At 42.3% G+C, this 17,140-nt stretch overlaps 2 protein-coding genes across 2 annotated transcripts; one reads left to right on the top strand and one right to left on the bottom strand.

The window, feature by feature from the left end:
- The first annotated feature begins 91 nt into the window (after positions 1–91).
- On the top strand, positions 92–14,986 carry pigl (phosphatidylinositol glycan anchor biosynthesis, class L). Its single transcript, XM_071900798.2, has 7 exons — positions 92–371; positions 1,602–1,701; positions 9,420–9,510; positions 10,848–10,915; positions 12,171–12,202; positions 13,803–13,936; positions 14,233–14,986. Exons 1-7 carry the CDS (start codon positions 92–94, stop codon positions 14,359–14,361), a joined length of 834 nt encoding a protein of 277 aa, XP_071756899.1. The 3' UTR covers positions 14,362–14,986.
- On the bottom strand, positions 14,892–16,743 carry cenpv (centromere protein V). Its single transcript, XM_071900799.2, has 5 exons — positions 16,694–16,743; positions 16,229–16,321; positions 15,799–15,868; positions 15,566–15,680; positions 14,892–15,166 (listed from the first exon to the last, which is right to left on the bottom strand). The coding sequence occupies exons 2-5, from the start codon at positions 16,318–16,320 to the stop codon at positions 15,006–15,008; spliced, it is 438 nt and encodes a 145-aa protein (XP_071756900.1). The 5' UTR covers position 16,321; positions 16,694–16,743; the 3' UTR covers positions 14,892–15,005.
- Positions 16,744–17,140: the final 397 nt, after the last annotated feature.

The following is a 17,140-nucleotide window of genomic DNA, read 5'->3' as shown; positions in this document are numbered from 1 at the left end:
TAGACAGACTGCAGATATGTAGTTTCCTGTGGAACCTTTGGCGTTCAAGAGTTTGGTCTACACGGATTGTTTACGGTAACGGTCAAAAATAATGAGTATTTTGCTAGCTGCCTTCATAGTTTTATCCTATCTTTTTTGGATAAAATGCATTTACTATCGACATCGGCGAAGTTTCGAAAAGTCGTTGAAACATTTAATGAAATCTTTATCAAATAGAGACAACCACTTTGTCGCATCGCAAACTAATGACGTTGATGTCAGAGCTCTGGTTGTAACTGCGCACCCAGATGATGAATGCATGTTCTTCGCGCCGACGATTTTAAGACTCGTTGAACTAAATGCCTGTGTTCATGTGCTGTGTTTATCTCCAGGTATGGTAATAACCGATTATTTCCCTGCCAACTAACGTAATAAGCTATATAGATAATTAATAAACACGTAGAAGCAGAGGTGGAAAGACAGAGTATGCCTAGTGAAATGTTTTGTCAAGTAAGTTACTTTGGATACATTTTAGTAAAGTAAAAGTAAGAATACTTACTGAAGGGAACTAGTCAAGTAAAAGAGCAGATATCCAAAACTACCCTGAAGTAACCTTACTTTGTCACGGTAAATAAAAGCATTTAGTGTATATAAACGAAATAATTTAATTTAAAAATAACAGTTTATTTACCAGTTTTGTATGTCCATTATCAGCCTCAGGTTTGCTCATCCAAAGTTAGTGTCAATAGGAAGTAATGGACAGGGTGGCTGTGACTAAATGACTGATACCATTGTACTCACTACTCTTAAAGGGATAGTTCAGCTGTTTAAGACTATTTTATTTTCGAAGTTTAAGACCCTTTATTCTGTTCTTTATATCTTGTTGTGCCCTTTTGTTTTTACTTCTTTCAATGTGTTTTATGAGTATGATGTTTACTTTTATTTGATTATGAAAGCACTTTGTAAACTCTGTTTTTAAAATATGATATAGGGTACAAATAGTTTATTATTATTATTATAATTATAAGTCTAGTTAAAACCATTTCTGTGGAAAATCACATTTAGGTTCATCCATATAGTAAAGAATGTTCTGAAACAGGAAGTTGTTTGGTATGTTTGCTTGTGATTTTTCAGAGAATTGATTTTACAAGGTTTTCACATGACACCACCGACAAGCTTTTTGAAAAATGCTTCGGTGTCCAGCATCTCAAAAACCAAAACAAGCAAGGGTTGTTTGGCTGGACTAAAAGAACTCTCAGTTCATGATAAATTGAATGTGCTTCTTAAAAACCTCAACTGTCCTTTTAAGATTAATGATAGAATATATGAGTACAAGCAGGAGTAAGGACAAATGCTATCAATAGAAAGCAAAAGCACAGACTTTTGGAAAACTCAAAAAGGGAAGTATTGTTTAACCGATCTACTCAAGCTGTTAGTAGAGAAACACTTTCCACATCTGTGCATTTTATTTTAGTTTATTTCATTTAGAATATATAATATTTTGGTGAATATTTCTAATTGCGCCTAGATGGAATCCACTGACATTTGAATGACACATGAATTTCATTTTCATTTCATCACAGAACATCCAAGTCCTAACTTCTCACCCAAATATTACACAGGAAATTACTACAACCAAGGAGCTCAGCGCAAAAAGGAACTTCTGGACAGCTGTGCCGTGCTGGGGATACCAGCCTCCAGAGTCACCATAGTGGACCATAAGTAAGCCACAGTCCAAAACACAACATGCAAATTACAACAACATTTGGGTTGTCTGACAATTCATAGACATTCACAAAGTTAGTCACATGATAAGACAAAACTTTAATGATCTCCGAGGGGAAACTGGGTCACTGCAGCTGCGAAGAATACAATATATAGATAAGAAAAGAACAGATAGAACATATTGAAGAGAATACAATTATGATGCACCAATATATCAGCACACTCTCAGTATCGGCCGATATCAGCTTTAAAAAGCAATATCAGTATCGGCCCGATATTTGGTCGATTGTGGAATTGGCATTTTAGCGTGGCAAATTAGCAACAGAATAAAACTAAAAAACACTTAATTATCTTAAGATAGGCATGTCTGAAAAGCTTAACCTGTTTTGCACCTGCAAAAAAGATTTGTACAAAATGCATATTGGTATCGGCTGATATGGGTGGGAAAATATCGGATATCGGTATTGGCTTCAAAAACCATATCAGTGCATCGCTAAATACAATAAATAATCACAACAAAAAGAATATATCAAATATAATACAACAAATAGAACATATTGAAGATAAAGATACAGTTTTTTTTTTTATTGTGCCAATACAGAACTCATCTTGGCTTGAAAGAATTTTTGCTGTGTTGAATATTCACGGATTCACAAATTCACATCATATGTGCAGGATGGGCATGTGCATTGTTGGCTCTCCACATTATTTGTAAATGAGGCTAATAGTAAAGAAAAGTGAACCTGACAAATAAGACTTGGGTTCAGGAATCAGAGCCCAGCATGTTGGAGCCCATCAGTCCCCTACCCAACCCCCCCCCCCCCCCCCCCCCCACGGAGCCCCCAGTGTCTATCAGAACAAATAGTGAGTCGACCACAAATCACACCCTCCCATTCTCAGCACAACAGAGCCGAGCCGGCCCGGCCTGATGTATTGGCCCTCTGTGTCACAGGGGCAATAAATGATCAGGCCTCAGAGGCATTGAGAGGTCTGCCCTGCGGGACACCGTGCCCCCGGACGCAGCCCTGGATTCCAAGCTGACATTTGATTTATCTGTTCATTTGTCTATCTATCTATCGATCTATCGATCTATCTATCTATCTATCTATCTATCTATCTATCTATCTACTGTTGGTGATCTGTTTGGTGATCATTTGTTATTTTAGGTTTACAGACTGGTTGCATATTTTTCATGTGGTCCTGAGAATGTATAGAAGTGTAGTTTTAAAGAACCTGGAAAAGTTTTAGTAGAGAGATTTCCCACAAGTATTGTTTAAATGGCAGATTTATGTGTGGTTCATGTGATTTATATCTATATCATACCTATTTTAAAAGCCTAGACGGTCATACTTATTGGAAATATAAAGTTTGAAGATGATGCAACGTATAATGTTTGCAGCACTGAACTGTTTGCATATGTTTCAAGATGATGAAATGAAACTTCAGTTATCCCCATGGGGAAATTGGGTACTTTTTGGGTAACTGTGAGGGGGTTAGGGTTAGGCGATTGCCTGCTAATTAGGGTAACCTGTTCAACAGTGACATTTTAAACTTTTCTTTTCCATTCCTAAATTCAATACATGCATTTTGGTGCTACTTTCTCCCAACCACAGTCCCACATTCACCAGTAGCTACTGGTAACTTTCCTACAGACTACATACTTGCCTGATGATTTATAGGTCAATTACAGGTTACATACCAAGGTGTCTATTTACCTTGTATCAGTGTTTCTCATTTTGGGGAACTTTCGAGCTTGTCTGCTTGTCAGAAGTAGAGGATGAAATGAAGGATGCCACACTGCGTCAGTCTGCTTCGGTTTCTCCCCGACAATTTTCCCGTGGAGCTCTGTCGGAAAATTAGTGGGGAGAAAACGGTTGCACATTCCAGTCTGGAAGCTGTGTAGCAGGAACATGACAGTTCAAAGCCAGATTGATAACTCTGACTTGTTTACTTGCTCTCATGTACCCCAGTCACATACTTGATAGTGTCTCAGAGTCATTTTGAACTAAATGAACAAAACATAATAAGAATTTTGGACAGCAAATGAAAAAAATACTACTTTCCAAATACTTTTGGTACTGTGAAATGTCAGGGATCATGTGCAAAAATGGCTGTAGCTCTTTAACTATTCATTCAATATAGCTGTAAATACTTCCAAATTAAAGCTGCACTTGAACCTCATAATCGTTTTGTCGGAGCCAAAACATCCAACAACTGTCAGCGTCCAAATACTTGCGGAACTCGGTCTATCTCTATTTTCTACTTTATTTTGTTTTGTTGTGTTGATGCAGCTGCACGGCTTTCAGTCTCCTGGCTCTGGCTATTGGCAAGGTCAAGTTACAGAGACAGTAGTGGCAAAAGGTGATATTGAAAAGGGGGATTTTTTTCTGTGGATCAGCCCAGCAGCTTTACTAGAACTTGTTTTGAGTTTCTGAGAAGCTCGGGGCTGCCTACACGTGAGTTTCTACACGTTGGCTCACCAGGAGTGCCGTATGAACTCTGCCACTAACCTGGAACTCGCAATAATAAGCTGGCAGCCTGCCCAGATTGTCTGCCCCAGAGAACATTGTTGGTGCGGTGTTTTAAACACACACACACACACACACACACACACACACACATACACACACAGACTTCACCATTTTATCATCTTGTGCACACAGAACATGGCTGAACTTTGATCTTAGCGCTGTCTGCGTTTCTGCTGAACTGGAGTGCAGCCCATTTTCCCCTCCTGTGTATTTTGTTGTTTGCCCAAAAACACACACCTAATCTGCTCTTTGAGAACCCCAGCCCCACTCACTCTCAGCCTCGCTCTCCCCCTCTCGCCGCTCTCTCTCTCTCTCTCTCTCTCTCTCTCTCTCTCTCTCTCTCTCTCCCTCTGCTCCGCCCCGCCTCTTCTTCCCATGTCTGCTGAAGCCAACTGCCAAGGACTGTGGGATACATTTTGGCACCGCTCTGAGCACTTCCAATGTAGGTCATTCTGATCTGTTTTTCTCTTTGTGTGTCTGTAAACGGCTAGCCACAGTTTGGCTTTGTTCTCGCCGTCTCCATCCAAGTATGTGCAGATGTACATCCTTGACCTGACCTCTGCCTGTTTGTCTTATTTGTCATTTTAATGTGCGCGCACAGAAAAAAAGATGCCGTCCCCGACGGTTGGTGGCCTGTCCATTTTTCATGTTTACAACTCAGACGCACAATGGTGAGCAGTGCTTCATGTCACAGAGAGAAATTTGTTCTAAGTGTAGTTTACACAGAATGGCCTTAGATTAGATTTACATCCATCTACTGTATGTGGCTGTTTCGCTGCCTCAGGAATGTGTTTGACCGTGACTCAGCTCCTGTGTGAGGTTTCTGTTTGAGTGGTAACAAAAGGCGTCTGCCGTCCCACCAATCATCACATCACATGCATCCACAGCCCCCGTACATCCTTCTGCAACACAGAGTTCAAATATACATTCTAAACAGGAATATTTCCTTTCAGTTGGGTACCACTGCGTTGTTGCAATTGATGTGTTGTTGCATGTGAAGTCTAATTAGTTGTACGAAATTGAGCAGCTCTGAATGTATATGTAAGTAATAGATATTGCATGTTATTTTGTCTAGTAAATACTAATTATCCTTGAACAGACAGCCTTTAAATGGGAGAGGGCGATCCAATGTGTGTGCATTTATATTTTCATTGAGTTGTTCATCGTAAAGGAATAGTTCACCCCAAAATGAACATTCAGTCATTATCTGCTCAGTCCCATGTCAGTGGAAACTCCAGTGAAGTTGGTAGGACCACCAAACACACAGTGAGTTAGCCCCTGTAGCTCCATCTCACCTTCTCCCAAACTATTGACGTTAACAATCTTTTGCAGCTCCAAAAAAAAAAAAAAAATGTCCATCAATTTTTTCCAAATAGCTTGTGCAGCATCATCCAAGTGTTTTATAGCCAAACAATTGCACTGTGGGCCCAAAAGTCCAATATTTCCTTTATTATCTCTATATTTTACAGTAGCAAGCAGACTCATCCGCCAGAGTGCTGCAGGGTGTCAGAGGGTGTCAAATATAAGAGATAATGACTTTTGGATTTGCAGTGCAGTCGTTTGGCTACAAAACATTTTCTGCTTTTTTCTGAGCTGTAAAAACATGGCCCTGTTAACTGGAATAGTTTGGGAGAAGGCTGAGGTGGAACTACAGGGGCTAACTCCCTGTGTGTTTTCAGTGGAGTTTCCACTGCAATGGGGATGAGCAGATAATGACTGAATTTCCGTTTTGGTGGTGAACCATTCCTTTAAGTTGTTTTGCCAAACTCTTGTGTAGAAATCCTAAGTCATACATTACCCAAATGATTCATCAACCTCTCCCTTGGTGTTTGGTTTATAGTTGCAGCTTGTGGCCTGCAGTGACCCCCAGACAAAGTTTAAAGTGAATGTCAAACCTAAAACAGAAACAATAGCTGTGAAAATGAAAAACTCTCTTAAAGTTAGAAACCAGAGAACCATGGCTCAATTCTTCTTTGTTTGTAGACTCCAAAGTGTTTGGTTGAATTTTCACAATCAAGTAGGGATGTATGTCATTGTAAGACAAACACTTACTAACCAGGAAATGTGTCATGTCCTGGAAAATCACTGCAAAGTTGGTCTCCTACTCACTTGTTACTGGATTTGTCTTTACACTGCAAAATGAATCCGTCGAAAGTCTTTGTTTCTCTCTGTTTATCTGTGTTTAAACAAGTGAAAATCTGGCAGTCGACTTTGATAATTTCACATTTTAGTGTGACCGACCTTATTTCAAGATATTGTCACTTGTTTAAAGACAATTTTCAAAACAGGTGAAACTGCATTGGAAACAAGTACAATTATCTCACTCCACTGGCAGATATTTTTCACATATTTTCAGAGGAAAAAAAGATTTTAATACTCAATACTAAATGACTCGTTGAGATTCTTTGCAGTGTAGGAAGTGTTTCTCGATGACAGCTGCGGGTGAGACTCCCTCACCTCCGCGAATGTAGACTTAGCTCTCCAAGATGACAGGAATAACATGTGAATTCTGTTTTAAAATAGGATTTTCCCTTTAATGCGCGCTGAATAGGACAGCTGTGTTGACAGTATCTGGGGCCCCGGTGCATGTTGGGGCCTTTGTGATCAGGCCCAATCTGAGCACGCTCCGCTGCCCCTCCACTTGCACTGGCTTGACCTCCGTCCGCTCCCTGCTCACCATTAGAGCTGCTCACTGCACAAATCCATCCATTCCACCTCTTAATTACATTATCCATTGGGCTGAACTGAAGTCTCTCTCTCTCTCTGCCTCTGTATCTCCCTGCCTCATTTGTTACTGATTTAATAATTGGATGTTGTCCCCGACAATATACTTGAGGTATAATTATAAAATCTTTACTTGGAAGCTAATCGGAATTTAAAACTTAGGATCAGGATAATTATTTGTACCAGTGGATCAGAGAGTTGTAAACAGCAGTAGTTTCCAGTGGGAAAAGGACAGCAGCAATCGCCGCCTCCTCCCCACATTAGGTTTAATTATGCATTGATCAGAGGTGAAAATAGCCCTGGCTGATTTATAAGCAAGTGGCCAGGGACGGTAAATAGTGGTGAGATGTTCCAGCCCTGCCACTGACCCCTGGCTGTGTTCTTACCCTAGTTGCACACTTGTCACCACAGATTGGCTTACGCACAGTCAAAACACTTGCATTTCTCTTTAACCGAGCCCGGCAGCCAGCGACAAACTGTCATTTTATCACATTGGATGGATTGCTCTTTTGTCTACGAGGCTCACATTGTGTCGATTAGTATAGCTGCATTATTTTCATGATTGTTTATTTCCCATCGCGAGGGGAAATTGGCAAAAACCCGCAAATTGTATAAGCCTTGATGCAACCGCAGACTTCTGTAGATGTGTATGTAACAAGATGTGTGTGCGCTGTTGTTATTGTAGCTGTAACTGCCTTATTACAGTGGGATATTGTGGGCGTAATGTCAGCATGTAGTGGCATCTCAGCCGTTCCCAGCAGGACATATAATCTGGGCTGTGTGGACAGAAGTCTGGCAGTTCCAGAGGCCTGTGGTCCATGTGACCAGACTAAACAAGCCCTCTCTGACACACACACACACACACACACACACACACACACACACACACACACACAGAATCCCCTTACTGGGCCAAAGTTCAACAACTGCATACAGATGCCTGCAAGCAATTAGACGTCCACATGCAAAGCTACAAAGGGGGGCTGGGGAGGTTACTCTAGGACATTTTGCACTGTTGCCATAGTGAAGCCGACACTCTGCCTGCATCCTGCTTGAGAAAGGTCAGGTGTCTTATATCTTTGGCTCATTTTTCTTTTTTTCTCCCCTCCTCGCTCGCTTTTGCTTAGCTACGGTTGTCAAGCTGTAAGGCGAAACTTCTTTTTAGACATAATAAATAAATAAGTGCATGGGCGAAAAACAACCCAAACTGATAGGCCTACAGTAGATCCAAGCTGAGAAATTAATATGGTATTAGTTTATATCTTGGTGTCATTTAATGCTCCATGGCCAGACTCTCACAAAAGGCTCTACTGGTTTTTATTAGTTCTCTCTGTCTCAAGCACAGAGAAATGATCTCCTTAGGCTCTTGTTTTTTAATTGTAGCAAAATGACCAGGATTTAACACTATATTAGATGTGATTCCACAAAAAGTGTTGCATTTTAAACTGAGGGGGAAAAAATGACCAATATGTTATCAAATTGTCACAGCAGTGCATTCACTCCCATGACAGACCGTTTTAAACTATCTCTGAACCCCGACCCCCAGCCCCACCTCCCACTGCCCCCACCCCTGTGACACACACACCCCCACCCCCAAGCTTGACCCCCCCCCACACCACTGGCACCCATTAGATTTGCGGCCTAATCCATCACTTCCATCCTCTGGCTCAACTGTCCTGGCTCATTGTTGGGAACTAAGGGGGGGAGGTGGGACAACTGTTCACTCCCCACCCGCCCCCCCCCCCCCACCCCCACCCCCACTCTGTACACACACACACACTATCACTCACACCACCCATGTCCAAACTTACAACACTTCATGATATTGATCTGTCTCCTTATCTCATCAACCCCAGCCCCCCTCACACACACCACCCTCCCCAGCACACACACACACACACACACACACACACTCCCCTACTGATCTTTTCAGTTTAATACTTCCACTGTCTTGTGTTCCAGTGGTTTTATACATCCATTTAAGTCTCCCTTTCTTAGTGGCTGATGCCTCCTGAGTTAGATGAGGGAGGGATGGAGAGCCAGGGAAAACTAAACAGATAAATAGCAGCTATGTTTTTTTGTCAGTGAGCGATGCTGCATACAGCGCAGTGTGTGATGTCTACTCTGTGTTGTCCCTGGGCTGTAGTTTCAGATGAACAGGATGCTAAGGCCCTTCCGACCCTTCACCTCCGGACTTCCCAGCACTCCCTGGTGTTTGCATTCCACAAGAGCCCTTTTTCAAAGGCCGGGTTAAATCTGCACTTCGCAGAGATCTGTTGCTAGGAAAGGAATAAGATTACTCAGCCTGAGAAACAGACAACAAACTTAACAGAACGCTCTTGAAATTGGAATGGAGGATGCAATTCAGGCCTGTGTACATTACATGTACAGTAGTCCAATATCTCAGTAACACGCTGTTTTAATACCGTAAATAACCAGAGTCCTTTCTTTCCCTTCCAGAAAACTTCCAGACGACCCCAATGCAGAATGGAGCATCTCACTGGCCTCTTCTCTAATCGCCAAGCACATAAGAACTCACTCCTTCAACATGGTACGATCTTTACTGAACACTGCTGTCACTTCTCATCTGATGTTAACGCTCTCTTTCCCCGTTTTTGCTATTTTCTCACACGTTCATGCAGCCATTCTGGGCAAGAAATCCATATGTTGTTTTTTTTTTTTAAATCATTTGTGCATGACATCAGTTTTGGCACCACAGTTCCCTAGCTCATTATCTTGGCTGCACTGTGGTCTTCATAATAACCATGAGCAGACCATGTCCGCCTCCTTTTCGCCTTTTGTTTAGTCCAAATTGTATTTGAGCCTCCCCCAGAACCAGGAGGAATGGCCTCTGCTGCAGTAGAAAGTTTGGATTCAATTTCTGTGTTTACACAGAGATCCTTATCGGCCCCAATGAGGTTCCACATTATTAGCTGGGAGGAATGTGGCAAATTTAGAATCAAACCGTTTTCATCTGCTCTGTCTCCACAAGGACACAAATAGTCGAGTGCTGTGAAAAACAAGAAAGCACAGCAGCAGTAGCAGTGAAAAACAAACAACTGCGAACAACAAAAAGCTGCAGTAGCACCCACAGTTCTTTTGGAGAGATGATGGAGGAGGAACACAGCAGGATGCTCGCAGCTCTCCACAGACCAAACAGCTTGATGCTTCTGTCCTCTAGTTGCTGATCTGTTTTTGTTATCAAAGATGACAAACACACTTAGCTGCCTCCTCCCATCCTGCCATGGCTTACCAGCAAAGATATGCCTCTAGTCTACATTGGAAAGGAGACTAGAGAAGTATCGGATTTCAAAGTCACACAAAAACACCTTTTTCACATCGAAGAAAGATACATGGCATTATTATATACAGAGGTAACAAGCAATGTTATGTGAAAAGTAGTTCGTATTTTCCTACTCTTGGGTTTTTTAATATGTTGACTAAACTTTGCTTTGCTTCTCGGTACATACGCCAGCTGGAGCAAAGAGACTTGAGGGATTCAAGTCCAACTTGTAACACCAAGTTCATGGGTTATTTAGAATGGGTGGTGGTTGATGTCTTTCCTTCATGTTTGATTGCAGAAACATAGTCATGGTAGAATACGCCTGAGCTTAGCAAATGCCATTTCTTTAGTCAAGCACTTTTTCTTTCCCTTTGACCTGATTTTTTTTCCCTTGCTTCCTCTGGTGTGCAAGCATGCACGCAGAAAAAGGCTTTTAAATATCAGTTGTCAGCTGCCAAGCAGCTCCACTGTCAGACACACAGAAACCCTTCCATTAACCCTAGACAAATCTCTCTCTCTCTTTTTGCATGTGTTTATTTAAATTCACTTTTGGATCCCCAGATTCTGGCTTTCCACCAGCACAGTGAGATATTTTGTTGTTTCAGGTGCTGACCTTCGATGGAAGAGGAGTGAGCGGCCATGCCAATCACGTAGCCATCCACAAAGCGGTCAGGTACCAACTGAACTTTACGGTTTTGAAATCAGAAAGCAGATTTTTTTTAAAAAAACCTTTATTTTAAAGACACGGCATCCTCAAGGCTATTCTGTGGCTTACACATGCACCAAGAAACCAGCCCTTTAGGCTGCATTCATAGACTCCACAGTTATAAAACACGAAACATTCAGGCACACATCAGCACCCTCCTCTCCAAATGTTTCCCCACAAAGACGCACACACATACACACACACACACACACACACACACACACAGTGTTTTTCAGAATTGGTCTGTTACATAGCTGAGAGGTCATCCAAGAGAGGCAGCCGGCCCGCTCTCAGAGAGCCGCAGTAACTCATGTCCCCGAGGCGGTGAGGTGGGAGGGCAGCTCTGGTTTGGAGAGGCCAAACCGAGCCAGTTGCATCAGACCGATGGTTAAAAAAAAATTGTTTTGGAGTTTTTCATAATGATGTGTATGTCGCAGTGGAGCGAGTCCCCATGTTGCGCCGATGCCTTAATTGTCTGGCGTGTTAGTCGTGGTCTTCTCCCTCGCTGAGCCTCCCTGGCACCCTGCCCATCTCCAGGCCTCATCTGTTGATAAGAGGTGGGCTCTCCAAATCACATCTCATGATTCCCATCAGGCTGGAACCCAGAGGGGATGTGAACTAGTTCCAGTGTGCTAAATCTCAAGGGTTTGCTCTTTTGGTTTTTATTTTCGCCCATGTTTTAACAACAGCTATTGTGTACGTGAATGTGGGAAGCTTTCTGTATTTTCGACCATCTTGGATTGAGTCTTGCATGAGAGTTTGGAGTAAAGACTTGTCTTCTGACCCAGATGTGAAGGAGCGTCACTGTATTAAGTGTAAAATGTGATACCGAGCGTCTAGACACGCCTCCAGTTATAATGAGAAGCACATGATAATTCATTCTAACAAATCAACATGCTGTTGCCGCAGTTCCAGGAACCCTCCGCCACTGAACACAACAGGATCCAATAACACACATAACAGTAGATATATAACATTTGCTCAGCTGCAGCACTGCTCGGCCATTCTTGAGGGTTTCCGGTTGTTGACTTCTTACCATTGACGCCGAACCTTTAATCTCGCAGTGACATATTGGCAAGGGGGACCATCACACCCTGGCCTTTTTTTTTTTTTTTTTTAACTCGCCAACACAAACCCCTAAAGCTAAATCATTTCTGTTCTGACAACATTGTTTATGTCTTTATTTTCCAGTGAGTAATATTCTTCTTTTCTCTACCTACAGCCATCTCGGCTCCACTGGTCAAGTACCTGATGGTAGGTTTGAAGCCCCCACTTTTGCTCAGTTGATTAGACTATTGAAATAAAAATTTTAATAAGGTTATATCTGCAAAATTTGCGACCAGAGGGTCACTGGTTTGAGTCACAGGTCCAGCTGGGAAAATCTGGCCAAGGGAAGTGAATCAGTAACGCTAATGTCAAGGAACTCAACCCCAGTTGTCCCAGTGGAAATACTCAGTGATCCTTCCTGGTGTAAATGGCATCCTGAAATGAAAGTCTATAGTTTACATACTTGAGAACCCAGGAAAGCAACCAGTGGTTCAGAGTAGTTTTGTTAATATACAGCACCCTCTGCTGTTCGTCAGTTTTAAGAGTTTTGTGTCTCCGTGACACATTCTGGTCTGGTGGTGGCAGTGTGAAGCTAGTTGTATACCAGGAACAACAGCAACACTGATGCCAGGCAACAGACAAGCTTGTGTTTTTCCAGTCAATGCTCACACTTATCTTTTTTATCTTTATGCCCTCCAACTCTACATGGCGTCATCGTTCCAAATAGTTCAAAGTTTTAAACTCGCTGGCAGATGTTGAAATCTCTGTATCTCTGTCTAGGCATCCATTTTGATGTTCACACTTAATCAGATTCTCTCTCAATTTCTATTTTAATTTCTTCCCAAAACCTGTTCAGTAATACTGAAATCTTATTCTCGGTTGCTGAAAGCTTGTGGCTTATGATGATGCACATGTGGAGTTTTTGATTATTCATAGCATTCCTGCCATAAGAAAAGAGAGTAAAAGTAAAAGTAGGACAGAGTTGAGAGCTGAATTCCAGCTCATCACTTCGCAGCTCTGGTAAACACACCGGCCCGTAGAGCACACACACATGAAGGTTTGTGTCGACTGCCTGATGATAATGACGCACAGTAGAGAACCATGTAGGAGATTCATATTGTCGCACTCTCTTGTTGAATAGCAGGAAGACAGCGCCATCTCATCAGTACTGAGACTTCCTCCTTTAGGAGTTCAGGGAACACAACTCTTTCTTTAGGACAATGGATCGGCCTGGTTTTTGGCCTTTAGCCTACAATGAGCGCTTTTAAAAACAGCGATGCTGTAGTTCACCTTGCTCGTTGGTTAGACATTGCCATAGAGTGGCCTAGCCTTCACACCTCGCCTGTTTGATTGGCTCTCACCACAGCCTCTTGGGGCATGGGGCAGAGATTTAAGCCCCAACGTGATTGTAAGCCTCTTCGCCTGGCTGTGCAGCGAGGCTCCCTGCTCATTACCAGCAGCTTTCCTAAAGCCTCGTCTGCCCCCTGAACTCTTGCTGCATGAAGTATTATCCAGTTTTCTGTTTCATGACAACAATAAAAGTAATATATTGAAAGTCCATGCTCAATAATGCAACATGATGTTTTTACAGTGGCTTTGTCGTTTTCCTGATGTTACAAGTATCTCACATTAAGCCCTCCAACTCCCATGTAGTACTAATAGTCCTCATATCAGTCAACTACAACACCAATGTAGTCCATGAACAGCCTGGGCGTGCCACATGGAGAATGTCCTAGATAGTTGTTTGTTGAGGTAGTGAGCAGTAAATAGCATTAACCGCTAACTGGGTCTGTGTCTGTTCTCCCAGGCTGCTGTTTGCTGTCCCTGGTGACCGTTGGCCTCCTCAGAAAGTACCTCTCCCTCCTGGAGCTCCCGCTCAGCTGGCTCTCCTCCTCATGCCTCTGCTGTATTATAGGCTCACAGGGCTACAGGCAAGCCAAGGTGAGCCTCCAAATAACTAGCCATGTCACTTCTACTATTAGAGCGCGTTTTTAGCACGTTGTAACCAGTGTATAACTGGATAGAAGCAAAAGCATTAGGTTGCGATTAAGTTCACCGTGCATGAATGTTAGAGAGGTGTTGAGATTCAAAATGATGTCTCTGGTTGGAATCCAGTTACTCTACATTAAACAAATAAATACATGTGAGCATCAGAATGAGTTTGAATGACAATAGAGATCTCATAATATTGTGTTACAGGCTGCAGTCTCTCAAACAACCCTCTTTCTCCTTGTCAGGGGGCCATGCTGTGTCATCGCACTCAACTCCTGTGGTTTCGCTACCTCTACATCTTCTTTTCACGTTACATGCTCGTCAACACGTTCCAAATGATCCCACAAGGACCAAGGAACCTAAAGATCTATTAGAGTCTGTCTCAGCCACATTTGAATGCACTGATTGTTACTCTGTAAAGAGAGTCTGGCTGCAGCCAGACACTGTAGTCCATTCCTCCTAATTGTAGGATTGGATCAGAAGAGCTGTTTTGCACACAATGAATAGAATTTACCTCCTTTAATACTTTAGCAGGCTATAGTAGCCTGAATTTGTCAAACAATGCTGTAATGTTAGTAAAGAAATTATGAACTTACAAATTTGTTATGGGTTGAGACATTTTTTGAACAAATGTGGGGATCTAAATTTTGCCTTTTCTACCTATGACAGTTATCTGCATAATGTTATCACAAAGAAAAACCTATATTTTCGGCTAATGTGAATATATTGTTCTTATGTCTTCACAAGTATCTTTCACTTCACTGGGTTAATAACAAGTTTGCAGGAATAATAAACTGTGGACTTCTGATGCCATTTGCTCCTTGTGGGACAAGAACAGCTTTACTGCTTTACCTTATTGTTTCTAGTCATTACACTGAACAAAAAAACAACACTACGGTTTAATTAATTTTTGACCTTGGAGAGGAATTTATTATTTAAAAGACTGTTGGAAATACTGTATAATGTTCATGGTATACTGCTGATTAAAACTCAGATTGATTGTTATCTTGCAGTGGTGTTATTCTGGGCCCGTTTCTCTCGGCTGTGTATCCACTACAGGTCTAGACATGTCTCTGATGCTCTTGTGAGCTTGCACGCTTTCTTCCCACTTCTCACCACAGAACTTCTCAACTGTAACGCTGCGCACAGTGCCTGGATCCAGACAGTGAGGGGCAATGCCTGGGGAGGGGAGAACAACAGCAACAAAGGCTAGCTCAGTGTTTTGCATGTGGAAAAAACAGTCCCTGTCTCCATGTTTTGGTGTAAACATTCCAGTAACATGTTGATTTTACAGGTTCACTAATGCAGTGTGATGTTTGCCATGGGTGGTTTGTTGTTTCCCTGACATTACTAATATCTCACATAGGCCCTTCATTCCGATACTGAACACATGTTGCTCATTGCCTTAATTCACTGAACCAAGTACACTATGAATAGTCCATTAAGAGAAGCTGGATGTCCCTCATGGAGAATGGCCTAGATAGTCGTGTGTTGGAATAAACAACACAGAGTGGTGGAAGAAGTTTACGAAGGGGTGATGGTGTGAGTGTTCTGTGTCAACTTAGTGCTCATACTTACCATATCCATCAGGGTTGGAGCGTGGGGTGTAGAAACTCTGAACTCCACATGTTTTACAGAAGCTGTGTTTGGCAACATGTGTGTTAAATGTGTACGTGGTCAGATTTTCAGACCCCTGAGATGGGAGAGAAGGGCATAACAAGATCAAGATAACTGGAATAGCACTTAAGAGCACCATCATCATTTCTGTATTGGATCATTATTTTTGCTTGTTACATGTTTACTTTCCTTACCTGTAAGAGTGTGAATTGTTTCTTTGGCACAATGAAATGATGGTTTTGCTTCTTGGTGCAAATGCTACAGCTGGAGAAAGAAACATGAATCAGTTCTTACTGCCTGAATGACATTCTGTTTGAAATCTGTTTCATGAGTTTAGAAAACAGATAGTTTCGGTTTAAATATGAATGCGTTAACCGAAACTCAAAACTACCGGTGCTTAGTCGCTAAGTGTCGCTTAGTCCTTTGTTAAGCTACTGTGAAAGAACTATATTGCTTGGCGGAAGATTACAACTTATTATTAATTACGAACAGAAGATTTATTGAACACGTTCTTGCTTTTTAGTACAAAAATGTGTCACTGCCTTTAAGAAATAAGTTGAGATAAGCTATTATAGAACAGCTGAGAGGGGTTTTATTAGCCTATATTGTGTGTTTAGCCCATACTTGCAGTGAAAAACGTGAAGGTCTGGGCAACTCCAGACTTCAAATCTGACAGCCCCACAGTGGCAGCAGCCGGTGTGTTTCACAAGATCCATCCTGTAGGGAGACAAACAAACCAGTGCATATCATTTCTGCATTCTTCAAGTGGCATCTAATTTATTCTTACGCAATGGTTTCGAGGTTCGGTTTCACCAAACGTCGAGAAAATTCTGGTTAAAAGCTGTAGACTGGTGTGACCCATTTCCTGTGAAACGTGTTGACGTGGAATCACCATGTCCCAGTCCCACCTACGTACTCAATCACCGTCCTAGATCAATAGGCCCTAAACAAAGTCCAGCCACTGATAAAACACTCCTACGGTCGCATTTACATTGATAAGCCTGTGCCCATTCACTGTTTGATTGATGGGATCATTGAATAAATACGTCAATCAAATTCAAGGGTCGGTATTCCCACAGAAAGACACACTTATAACGTTGAACTTGTTGTCTCCATGAGCACTTTGATTTCACGTGATCATTTCCAGCGCAGGCTGAATGCACCTGGGTTCTGCTGAAAAGACGTTTTTTCCTGGAACATGTTTAGACAACACCTTCTTCGCAGTGAGGGCAGGGCAAAGTACAGCAGACTTACACAAACACATTCCTCAGAGGCTGAACTGAACCAGTTGAGCCAGCAGTGCGGCTCTGTGCTGGAGAGGACCGACGTTGTGTATCACGTGTTGGGTGTCATATGACAGAGGGTGGGGGTGGGAATGCTGTGACCTAAATCAGGGCTTTCCAAACTTTATCGTGTCTCACAAGGACCCACAAATAGAAACCCACCAGGCTGCAGACCCCCATTTGTGTTGAGGTTTTTGTCCCAGAGCCCCCCCCCCACCCCCCCACCATCTGAGAGGGTTTTTACTCTTCGATC

Source organism: Centroberyx gerrardi, chromosome 11 (assembly GCF_048128805.1).
Source record: "Centroberyx gerrardi isolate f3 chromosome 11, fCenGer3.hap1.cur.20231027, whole genome shotgun sequence".
Lineage (NCBI taxonomy): Eukaryota > Metazoa > Chordata > Actinopteri > Beryciformes > Berycidae > Centroberyx > Centroberyx gerrardi.
The sequence above is the reverse complement of the archived record's forward strand: the minus strand, read 5'-3'. Positions and strand labels throughout refer to the sequence as shown.